The sequence below is a fragment of the Uloborus diversus genome, chromosome 1, assembly GCF_026930045.1.
Source record: "Uloborus diversus isolate 005 chromosome 1, Udiv.v.3.1, whole genome shotgun sequence".
In the NCBI taxonomy this organism is placed as follows: Eukaryota; Metazoa; Arthropoda; class Arachnida; order Araneae; family Uloboridae; genus Uloborus; species Uloborus diversus.
Genome location: NC_072731.1, coordinates 33,363,241 through 33,375,936, shown reverse-complemented (window position 1 = coordinate 33,375,936; position 12,696 = coordinate 33,363,241). Strand labels below are relative to the sequence as shown.

General features: G+C 33.8%; 1 protein-coding gene across 1 annotated transcript in view; it reads right to left on the bottom strand.

The window, feature by feature from the left end:
- The window catches only part of LOC129234534 (uncharacterized), a 130,329-nt gene extending 123,094 nt beyond the window's left edge, over nucleotides 1-7,235 (bottom strand). Inside the window, exon 1 of the mRNA XM_054868549.1 lies at nucleotides 6,926-7,235. Within this exon, the coding sequence (XP_054724524.1) occupies nucleotides 6,926-7,006 (81 nt within the window). The 5' untranslated portion in view covers nucleotides 7,007-7,235. The remainder of the gene's footprint in view (nucleotides 1-6,925) is intronic.
- Nucleotides 7,236-12,696: the final 5,461 nt, after the last annotated feature.

Genomic DNA, 12,696 nt, shown 5'->3' with positions numbered 1-12,696 from the left:
ATTTGTGAAATTTTATCAAAAACTATAGATTACTGAGCATATTCGATAAAAGTTTCATTATTATGGCTTATTTTTGATGTAATGCGCCGCTATCAAAATAGCAAACCGAAATTCCAATAGTTCTGTCAAGTTCAAACCATTTTATGTCTTTCTTTTGAAACATTCCGCAATTACACGAAATGAGTCAGTAGAAATAAATAACATTTTACTTTAAGGAGTGATGGGGACACATCAATAGTCAAACTCTCCCCATTCCCCTGCTTATGTTATTGCGTTCTAAATTCGCTTCTTTTCGATCCTGATTTCCACATTCCAAAAGAGAAGGGAAGGAAATCGCCGAGTTTAAACGACTTGCATAAAACGCAATGGAAATTACATGTTGTATTTTGTACTAATAGTATGTTCACAATTCTTATCAGTACATGTTTCGCTCTGTTATACTATTTTTTTTTCTATCTCCATTATGTTGTTTTATTGCTATAGAAACTGAAGAAGTAAAAATGAAATACCTTAACTTTCTTGGAGGAATACTTAAACGCGAAGTTTTAGTTTCAGTTAAAAATGAAAAAAAAAAGTTAAACAAATTTTAGTTTTGGTTAAAAATGAAAAAAGATTTAGCTAAGTTTTAGTTTTGGTTAAAAATCAAAAACGATTTCAGCCAAGTTTTAGTTTTGGTTAAAAATGAAAAGCGATTTTAGCCAAGTTTTCGTTTTGGTTGAGAATGAGAAAAGATTTTAACCAAGTTTTAGTTTTGGTTAAGAATGAAAAAAGATTTTAGCCGGGTTTTAGTTTTAGTTTAGGCTATAAGAATTAAAAAAACGACCCTATTTGTGCAGATTTTTCAATATTTGAACCTGTCAATCGACGTTTTTTTACAATAATTTCAAATTCTGTCGAATTTCAAAGTGCAAATGTTTTCATGTACATTTCAAATAAATTTTTCGTCGTGGATATTTTATTAGTTTTTAAACTTCAAAAAGGACCGATTTTCAATTCTTACCTTATGTTTTTGTATGGCTATAACTTTTTACTGGATTATCCAATTTCGTTAATACTTTTTAAATCAATAGAGTGACCTAACCTGGTTGACGTAAATATGTTTAAAAACATTTGTTCGCTAAGGCAAAACAAAGATGTGGAAAATTTGCAATTATCTAGTAAGTTTGCAATGTTTGTTTTGATATCTTCTTACAAAAAATTAAATGTGAAACTCATTCTTAACAGAGGCTGCTTTCCATAACGAAATGATACAAATTATAATTTTTCGGAGAGAATAATACTGAATGAAGGCTTCTCTAAAATAAATGAACTTCCATTATGTCTGCCACAGTAGTATTTAGAAAGCAACAATGAGTTTAAATCTGTGTTAAATACTTGTTAATAGTTTTTGAAATTCTCATATATATACGTAGGCTGCTCAATCCACTATAATATTAAAATCTGTTCGCGTCTGTCTGTCTGTCTGTCTGAAGATCTATCTTCTCGAGAACCGCTGCGAATCGGGAGTCGAACGAAATACCGATCAATTCGAAATTTTCCAAATAAAACAATAGGACCAATCTCATAATTATGCGACTTTAATTAGCAGAGATATTAATTAAAACGTTAATTAACATAACGTTATTCAGGAATTTTTATTTCTTTCCTGTTGCCATTTTGCATTTGCGTGAGCAAGTAAAAGTCTAATAATTGTTTTAAGAGATTTTTTTGGCTGCTGTCCAAATCTTAAAACAACGTGTCTATCTAGAATTTCATTTTAAGTTAGTTTAAAATTGGTTGCACTATTCGGGCATAGCCTTTATTTTATCGTCTGTCCTTTTTTTTATTTTTTACATTCAACGTTCTTAACTCTTTTCAGCACATGAAAGTTGTTTCTTTAGCTATGTTTATTGATTGTTGTGAAAGTTTATCCTTCACCGGCCTCATATTTTGGTACACTTAAGATGTGCGACTAATTATGTTTATTTTGTTGGACTTTTTCCCGTCACATGGGTGAGTTTTCGAATTGTAATAACTCCCTTTCTCCTTCCTGCTTCTATTTTCAAAATACAGTTTATATCGTTAAAAGAACATTTTAAATTAGTTTAAAATTGGTTGCCCTATTCGGGCATAGTCTTTATTTTATCGTCTGTCCTTTTTTTTATTTTTTACATTCAACGTTCTTAACTCTTTTCAGCACATGAAAGTTGTTTCTTTAGCTATGTTTATTGATTGTTGTGAAAGTTTATCATTCACCGGCCTCATATTTTGGTACACTTAGGATGTGCGACTAATTATGTTTATTTTGTTGGACTTTTTCCCGTCACATGGGTGGGTTTTCGAACTGTAATAACTCTCTTTTTCCTTCCTGTTTCTATTTTCAAAATACAGTTTATATCGTTAAAAGAACATGTTAAATTAAGATTGCTTGGATTTCTTTGTGAAACAGAGTTGAACAAAAAAGATTGTTGTTAAGAATTTTAACTAAAACTAAATTAGAATCTGATGACTTGGTATTAAATTAATGCTTATTAGTAGTTATTTAGTCTTAGTGCTTTAGTTTCACGTAATCAACCAAAAAGTATGTGTCATTCTATGTAAAAAGCTGATTGTAATTGTACATAAATAGTTCAGATACAGTCTATCAGATGTAATTAATTTTAACGTGAGCACAGATTATAGTTGATAATGCATATATTTTCATCTTTTGTGCTAATTGAATATACTCATAACTTGTATCATTGATAACTATGATTAACGTTAAAGAGATTTTTGACAAAATATGCTCTACTGGTGTTTTGCAAACCTTGCATTACGCGTATTTATTTACTCCTTAGCGCTTTAGAAACTGATGTCAGAGTAATACAAAAACATAATTGGACATCTCTCATTTTTTAAGTAGCCCGTGCAGCGCCGGGCACGCAGCTAGTAAGTAATAAGATTAATTTTACTGCCACGAAACCACTCACCGGAATGTTATTTTCTGTGGCATGAAAAATGTCTGTAGTCTGTACTTACAAAAGCTACCGATAGTTGGCGCGTGCTGACTCATGTTCCTGAGTATCACGTGATTAAATTGAAGCATGTTGGCGTTCGCTTACAAGAAATAAGACTAATTTTACTGCCGCGAAACCACTCACCGGAATGTTATTTTCTGTGGCATGAAAAATGTCTGTAGTCTGTATTTACAAAAGCTACCGATAGTTGGCGCGTGCAGACTCATGTTCCTGAGTATCATGTGATTAAGTTGAAGCCTGTTGGCGTTCGCTTACAAGAAATAAGACTAATTTTACTGCTACGAAACCACTCACTGGAATGTTATTTTCTGTGGCATGGAAAATGTCTGTAATCTGTATTCACAAAAGCTACCGATAGTTGGCGCGTGCAGACTCATGTTCCTGAGTATCACATGATTGAATTGAAGCCTGTAGGGGAGCGCCTGCAAGACGCAATCCGTTGTCAAAATGGAAGCGTCATTGGAACAAAGTTATGTGATTAATTTTTGTTTTTGTCTGCAAAAATCAGCCTCGGAGATCTTTGATATGATACGTGAAGTTTTCAACGATGAAGCAATGTTTAGAATCAGTACTTTTTGCAGGCATAAATCTTTTAAGGAAGGCAGGCAAAATGTGGAAGGTATCGAACGTGAGGGACAACCTTCAACATCCATCACAGAGATAATGATTAACACTGCTGCCATTATCATCAAGGGAAATCACAGAAGTATTCTACATCAGTGTTTTCAGACTTTTTTCTTACCTTAAGAAACCATTACGAGGCAAACATTTTGAAAGCAACAAAGCATGTTCAAATTCAGCGGAGGCGATTTTGAAAAAGCTCTCACAAACGTAACGTTCACAAGTTTTTATGAAGTGGATAGAAAGTTGGAATAAATGCATTCAGTCCCGCAGAAGTTATGCTTTAAAAAATCATGTAAATTATGACTATTAAGGTTGCTCTGTATTTTTTATAAATTTGGCCGTATTACTTATTGAACAGCCGTCGTATATAACAGCGAATTCACTGATCGAGTAACGCTCTGACGTCATCAACAATGAAACTCGCACGGTAATATGACAATTTGATAATTTTTGGTACGTTTGACATGCAGGGAAATGCTTTATTTTCACAAGGCTAAACTTGATCCTGTAACTGTTTTACTGCTAAGACTAATTTTAGGAGAGTGAAGAAGCGAAAAAATGGTTAACAATTAACGCTATATACTGGAGTTCAGGTTTATTTACTGGAGTTAAGGTTAAAATTTCAACTATCAAAATATCACCAACCAGGCAATTGTAGAAGCACTTTGTACTTCAAATGTAGGAGCAATTTTCACCAGTCATACCTTGACGGGTGATTTTCTAATTTTATCAATATTTGTCCAATAACAACTGAAGTAAAGAGACAAATAATTTTTTCAAAAATCAATTTTAAAACACCTTTTAACGCCATTAATCATACAGGAAAAACGTAAAAATTAAGTTTTTAATGTTTTTTCCTACTATTTGATAAAATATGAAACATATATTACTATAATTTTCTGTCAGTGTAATTATTTTCTCGGAAAACACTTCTTAATTATAATATGAAAAGATCATGCATAAGAAAGTTAATTTACTTGTTATAGAAAGTTTCACTATTTGTGGATTGATTCAAAATATTGACATTAGATACACTTTAAAAATAATAATTTGAGTTTACATTCATGGTAAAGTACCGTAAAACGGTACAACTTTGTGCCAAGCAGGCAACAATGATCCACTGTTGCCATGGCGATGATTTTGCTTCCTGGTACCCTCTTTTACGAGTTCCAAAAAAATTTACCAGGTAGTGTAACCATTTAGGTAAAGACACAATATCAGAGATTACCATTGTTGTTGTATACCTTAGATAACTTAGTCGTTCTTAGTGCGTGATTCGGCTCACTCGTGGAAGAGACATCTCCTTTGGACAGACCACATATATTGTTTTCCAAGGTCTGGTAAGTTCAGATTTGCTTTACTAATTCGTCAGTTAGGAATTAAGCCGCTTGTCGACTTAAACTATTTTATAGTTTTCACAAGCTCTCAGCATTTATCGAAAATGAAAATGTTGGGGTACAACAATGGGCTACCTATTTTTCACGGTTTTTAGTGGCTCGGAGCTTCATTTTATTCTCTGCAGGCTTGCTTTCGTCATATTTTGTGTTATTTATTGCAAATCATGGCAAGAAAAGACAGAAGAAAGCTTAAGGGTCGCCCTGTCGCTCGTACTTCTAGGAGTTTTTGAAGATGGTACTGACTGAAATTCGAACCAAATACAAACTGAGAAAAGTAATTTTTCAAAATTATTTATTTTGATGGGATTTGGAACATAAGAAATGTGATTTTCGCCTTTCAGTTTTCAAAAAAAAAAATTTTTTTTGATCTCGTTTAAAATTTATCAGACCTACGAATTTTCTGAGACCTAAGTATAGATATACTTTAGTTGGTGAGATTTTTCTAGTTTGCAAATGTTTCTATGTCAAAACCTAGGCAGATAATAAAGAACGTTACCTACGTTTACTATGATGAACTTTATTAATCACTCGAGACGACAAGTGATGATTAAGTCTTCAAATATTGAAAAAGGAAAAAAAGGTAAATGATAAACTTAAAATAAAATCTTTATACAGTTTCAAACAGAGGACAACGTGTAGTCTCAGACAACAATGGGCCAGATTAAGTTTTCAATATTTTTTCTAGGTTAAAATGAGGTGGCCCATAGTTGCACCCCGTAAGGGTGCAACTATGGGCCCCGGGGGAAAAATTCCCACCCCTCTTCTTTCCAACTTAGATTTTTTTTTAAACATTTCTTTCGAAGAACGAGATGTATAGCTTACCATTGCTAAAATCCTTAAATTTCTGAATCAAAGACGTACACGGAATTTTCAATGAAAACATCCAAAAGTGGCCCAAGTTGGACCATTTTACGGTAATATGAGAGAAAATAACTTTAATTAAATTCGTGTCTCTTTTTTATGATAAGTATTAACTTTTCATGGTAACAAAATTAAAAAAGTCATTAAAATATATTTAACAAACGTATAATATATACAGTTATAATATGCAGTTTCGGCATCAAACCAATTATTTTTTTTAATTTAGAGATCACGATATTGCCTTTGTTTTCCTTGACTTTATTCTTTTTTTTCAAAAAGGCCGGTTGTTCCTTTGATTTATATATTGTACAAGATTTCTTAACTTTGCCCCTTTTATTTAAAATAAATAAATAAATCATAATGTCAATGCACTATATGACCAAAAGTATTGGGACACTTTCAAAGATTCACATTTTTACGGGTTTCTCGAGAAATAAAAGACCAATTGTTGTGTAATTATTTTTACATAAAAGGTATACTTCAGGTGTCATTTTCCAATAAAAATTAAGTCTACTATTCATTTGGGGGACTAGCAACAAATTGAGGAAACAAAAAAAGGTTTTTGATCGTTTGTCGTTGTAAAGAGCTGGGAATAAGCTATAAATTTCAGAAATAAGTTTAAAAAAACTATCTAGAATTTATTCTTATATGTTTGTAAAAGTATCTCTTATACCCACGGAGATATAAGCATTTCTTTCAATCATACAAAATATTTTTGAAGGTTTTCGGCTTATATCACGCAGAGTTTTCCGTGAAATGTTACTAAACTTGCAGAATATTTGACAGCATATCAGAGAAACATAATAATTTTTGAAATTCAAATATTGAAAATTCAATGAAATGTGAATGTTTAAAGCTATTATTGAAAATTTTAAACCAAATCCAAATTTTACACTAGTAAAGTTTGATGGTACAAGGGCTTTTTCCGTTGATCAAAACTTAGGTATCAGACACTGTCACGCTAATTAAAAGTGTTCCTGATGGACAAAACCACATTTACATTCTTAATTCATAATAATATAAGTAACTCATAAAATGGTAGCTTACCAAAGTAAATATTCCACTTGCAAAACTTCCTTTTCTGACAGATCTCCAGCAGCAGCACCTCGAAATCAAAACCATGTTCATTTAAAAAGAATTAATCGAGTGCTTCAAGTCTCACATAGTTACTCTCGCAAAAGCATAGTATCTTGATCAGCTCTATGATTCTTTAAACTTAAACGTCCCAAAAGAAAATATTTCGCGCTCCGAAGTCCCGAACACTCTTACTGAAGCATCTTCCTTGAAGAAGTTGAAGTTGTTTATCGATGGTTTCCGACACGTTTTCTGGAGCAGTTCGGAGCGATCAGGAGTCCTGTTCCACCCCTTTCTCGAGCGATCGTGGGAATGATGTGAAGGGATGGATGGAACTATGAACAAGAGAGCCACGCGGAATGTCCCAAGTAAAGCGCATGCGCAGAACTCCGAAGGGGGTCGCCACCCTTTCGTCCGGAGACACAGAGGGGACGTTTCGCGCCCGAATTTCTGGCCGTTCATTGATTTTCGTTTCGAAGGACTGGATGAATGGGGAGCAAGAGTACAGCAATGGATTTTTTTCCATCCCCACTCAACTACCCCACTTGAGTAGACAATTATTCAACACACGGTTAAAATTTTCGTGCCAAATTTACTTATTTCAAATACAGGGATATGGGTGTCGCAGCCACACACAAGTATGACACATAAGGTAATGAGGTTTTTTTTAAATATTTTTTTTGATAACTCTATAGACATAAATTTTGCAATTATTGGTATGCATAACAAAGAAAGCATAAAAGGGCCATTCCAGCGTCACGTGCGGGACAAAAAGACACTTAAATTTCATTAACATGTTGTCATATCTTTTAATATTTTAATTAAACAGAGGTAAACACTTTTTTTATCTTTAAATTTGATACGAAAATGCTCCTGACACAGTAATACTTTTATTAAAAAAAAATTGTTATTTAAAATACATAATTTATTTACATGCTTCATGTGTGGGACATTCAAAGTCAACCTCTTGTAACTTGCTTATGAATTAGTTAATATTTTTCCTCTGTTAATATATTAATGTTAAAATAAATTGTAGATTTTGAGAGCAAGGCTTTCAGTGTAAAGGTGAGATTACTCATTTGTTAAGAAACAGTAGTTTAAAGAAAGGCCTCTAGATAAATAATAATTTTTATAGCGGCTCTAGTTTAAACTATCGAAAAAATTACCGATTGGGTCACTTTGTCCCGCATGTGATGGTTAATATACTTCATTTTAAAGTAATTTCTTGAAACAGAAATGGCAAAAATCTTTTGCTGAATGAATCGTACATTCGTTTGTAATTTGTTAAGCAATTAAATGTTTATCATTACCCATTTAAATTATTGTTTTTAATGAAATATTTGAGGATAAACTTTTTGAAACCATAAGGTTTCCGTTCTACGTTCGTTATGTTGATGATTGCTTTGTCTTGCTTAGCGAAAACCGTGTCGATAATAATCTTTTACTTTCTACTCTAAATTCTATTGATCCTTGCATCCGATTCTCAATTGAAATGGAAACTGATAGTTCTCTTTCTTTTATGGACGTCTTTATTACTAAAAGTAATAATGAATTTATGACTTTGGTGTTTCGTAAGCCTTTTGCTGTTACACTACCTCCTCATAAATGCTCTTCTCATCCACCAAACCAAAAGCTGGCTTCATTCAAGGCTTTTGTGTTTCGTGTTTTTAACATCTGTTCTTCCACCAATTCCTTAAGTGCTAAGCTTTCTTATCTTAAAGCAGTGACTTTCGATCGTGGTTATTCTCCTAGCATTAACGATCAATTTATAATAAGCTAACTAAGCCCTCTCATTCTGACAAGGTTTCTGCTTCCAATGCTTTCCTATGCTATTGTTTTGCCTTATTATCCAAAAGTCAGCCATCAAGTTGCAAAGATTTTGAAGAAGTTTGGTTTCGATATAGCTTTTTCTCCTGTAAATAAGATAAAGTTCACAAACTTGAAGGACCGTATTGATTGCCATAGCAACTGGGGTATTTATAGCATCTCCTGCAAGTGTGGACTTGGTTATGTTGGACAGACTAAACGTGCTCTCAAGCATCGTCTGAAAGAGCACGAAAATTATGTTAAAAATAAAGAACTTGCTCGATCTTCTATCGCTCAACATTGTTGGACTTCTGGTCACTGTTTTGATTTTTCATCTGCAAAGATTATTTGTAAATGTTCTTCTGTGTATGACCTCGATTTCTGGGAAGCTTACTATATTTGGAAAATATCTCATTCTCTTGTCAATGATTTTTCCAGCACTATAATTTTTTCATGATATTTGGAAGCAATTTCTGTAATTGCTTTTTCAGTTTTTTCATTGTCTCTCACTCTTTGTGTCTCCTGGCTTCTGATTGGTTGTCTCTCTCCCTTACTCTGAGCCCGGGGTTGACATGTCGTTTGCTGGTTGGTTGGTTGGTTGTTGTCCTGTATCCTGAATTCCTATTGGTTGGCCCTCTTTGGTATAAATACCGGTGTAAACGTGGTCGTTGTCAGTTCTCTCGCGACTTTCGGTTGTGTAGGTGAGCTTTTTGCACTGATGAAGAGGCTCCATTGTAGCCTTGAAATAGCTATATGCTGTATTTTCTTCAAAATTTGTGCTTTATTTACGTTGTTTTTTCAGTTTAATCAGACTTTATCACAACCTGTTGCTGGGGTGCTGGAGGTAATTTTGAGTCCTCGTGTAGATATTTGATCAGTTCTTGCGGATCATTTATTGTGTTTTTCTTTTGAAATACTGTTGGAAGAAGTAACATCGGACACAAGAATAATAAGATTCAAGTCGTTGGGTGTAGAGGTAAAATACCGAACATGCCGTTTTTTTTTTTTTTTTTTTAAATATAATAAAGATGCTTATGTTTTTTGATACTTTTCTCTCAGAAATTAAACATGCGAAACATTTTGGCTAAGTTTGGCACTTAGATTGGTTTAGAGCACCTTTTTGTCCTCCAGCACGGTCTACGGGAGGCTATGTCAGCCTAGTCGGAAACTAGGGACCCGACTCTTGAGAGGGCCCGACTCGGAATCAAAGCAGTATAAATCAGTTTTACGAAAGGAGGAGGATTCTGGAGACTAAATTGAGAGGGGGCCCGTCTTGGCTCCCGGCGGCACTGCCTCCAAGTATGTCCACATCTTGGAGCAAATGAATGTTCTATTCAATCCAATATAAAATAAGCTTGTGTACAATTATAACAAAAAGTCTACTTAAGCCGACATAGAATGTAAACATAGCAGCAAAGACATGCTATTTACAGATGAACTCATAGAAAAGTACAATAGCTTTCAAAAATTATCCAATTAGAAAAATGTCTATGAAACTGGTCTAAAAAAAATCACAATTCTTTTTTCGTTTTTATATTAGATGAGCTTCTGCATACCACGAGTATTTAACTGACTATTCTAAGCAAAATTATCCAAGAACAATAATATAATAAGCAAATATCGATCGGAGTTGAGTATCCTGGAACACAAAACGTAATGATTCTTGAATGAAACAATAGTTCTAAGGGTAAGATTAACAGTCTTGATGGGGGATTAGAGCTCCTAGCGATACTCCCTTAACAAAAACGCATCGGATTTCTTACCCCAGTCGTGATGTGGAAACAGAGCTAGCATTTCTACGACGGATTTCTGCGATTGGGTTTCTTATTACGGACCACGTATGAAGTCAATGACTGCCAAAACTTACTGTATACTTCAAGAAGTACTTTTCAAAAAATTTTATCAAATGAAAAAATACCTTTTCTACTAGTTTTTGCATTAAAAAAGCTACTAGTTTTTGTGTGTATTGGTTGCCTAAATTTATAGAACTACAAAAATGGGGCACTGTTTTACAGTAAGTTTTAAATGATACTTATGCTGCCGTGCTCAACTTGGTGATCTATCGCCACGATGGCGACTAATTTGGAAAAAAAAGGATATTTTTCGGATCTGGTTTCCAGTTGGCGATATTTAGGGAGTTATCCATTAAATCACTTTAAAATTGTCGATATTGGGAAAATTAATCCTTATAAAACACTTTTTTGCATCGAAAAGTCAGGGATGAAAATATTGAAAGGGTTTCCTTGCTCCTGACTCCATCCTCTCCATGATATTTCGTTCATGCACGAAAGGATGTGGCACAGGATGCGGCTGCAGAAAATTTAGTGCAAACTCTGGCATTTTTTGCATAAACTGCCAGAGTTTTAAAAAACTGACACTTAACGGTTTATCACAAAATATAGCCAGCTAAACAATCTGAGGAAGAAGATTTCCTTTATGCATGGTTGGATTTTTTATCATTAATTTTATTATTTATTCTTACTGCACAAGGATACACGATTTAATTCTTACATACGTTGTCTTTTTGGTCCAGAATTGACTAAAATGACACAACAGAGTCCAATTAATTAAAAACAAGTCATTATTATGTCTTTCTCTGAGTTCGAAAGATAGAAAAAGGGGAAAAAAGAGACAGTTTTTCAAAAACTCACGAGTTTTGAAATATAGCCTGCACCTATCACAGCTATAACAAAAACAAACCACATTTTAAAGGTAATTTTACGCTCTTTACTATTGATTATTTTTCTCGCAAATAAGTAGATTTTAAGATATAAAACGAAAGCAGAAAAAAATGGAATCCAAGATAAGCGGAAAAACGAAACTCCAAAATAGTGGCGTGAGCTCCCCTCAACCCCTATACAACCAGGGACTTAAAGTATGTTCGTTAAGCTCCCTGCTCATAACAGCGACTGCTAATATTACTGATAACTTAACCTTTGTACTAACCTTTATTACAGGTGGAGTTGAAAGATCTACGTATACACCAATCGGAGCCTGCACGCTGTCTGCCGGACCAGCCTTATGGAGGAACGCTCTGTACAATGTAACCAAGTGCACTCACTCATTCCGCTTAGCTGTAAAAAAATTAAGTTGTAAAAATATTTTTCAAGAAACGAAAATATCTCTATGAACTTTGAAACTTTTTTAATCAAAACACATTTCAACAAGACACATTTCTGATAACTAGACCTTCGTACTAACCTTTATTACAGGCGGAGTTGAAAGATCTACGTATACACCAATCGGAGCCTGCACGCTGTCTGCCAGACCAGCCTTATGGAGGAACGCTCTGTACAATGTAACCAAGTGCACTCACTCATTCCGCTTAGCTGTAAAAAAATGAAGTTGTAAAAATATTTTTCAAGAAACGAAAATATCTCTATGAACTTTGAAACTTTTTTAATCAAAACACATTTCAACAAGACACATTTCTGATAACTAGACCTTCGTACTAACCTTTATTACAGGCGGAGTTGAAAGATCTACGTATACACCAATCGGAGCCTGCACGCTGTCTGCCAGACCAGCCTTATGGAGGAACGCTCTGTACAATGTAACCAAGTGCATTCACTCATTCCGCCTAGCTGTAAAAAAATGAAATTGTAAAAATATTTATCAAGGAAAGAAAATGTCTTTATGAACTTCGAAAACCTTTTAATCGAAATGCATTTCAACAGGACTTTTGTAAATTTCTCGGTTTTTCTTCAATTTTCGGAAATTACCGTTAGTTTCATGTAAAAGATTTGTATACATTTTTTGTTTATCACAAGAACTCTGGTATATTTCCTGCTTTTGATGCATTCATACAATTCTAAGTTTTCGGGCGTTAATGTTTTTTCATAAAGTCGGTCCTCAGTTTTTGTAATGCATCTCGAAAGAACTTTTTGGTTCTATGTAAAGGATCTGTGTGTATATGTTCTCGGCATTATTTTAAAAGT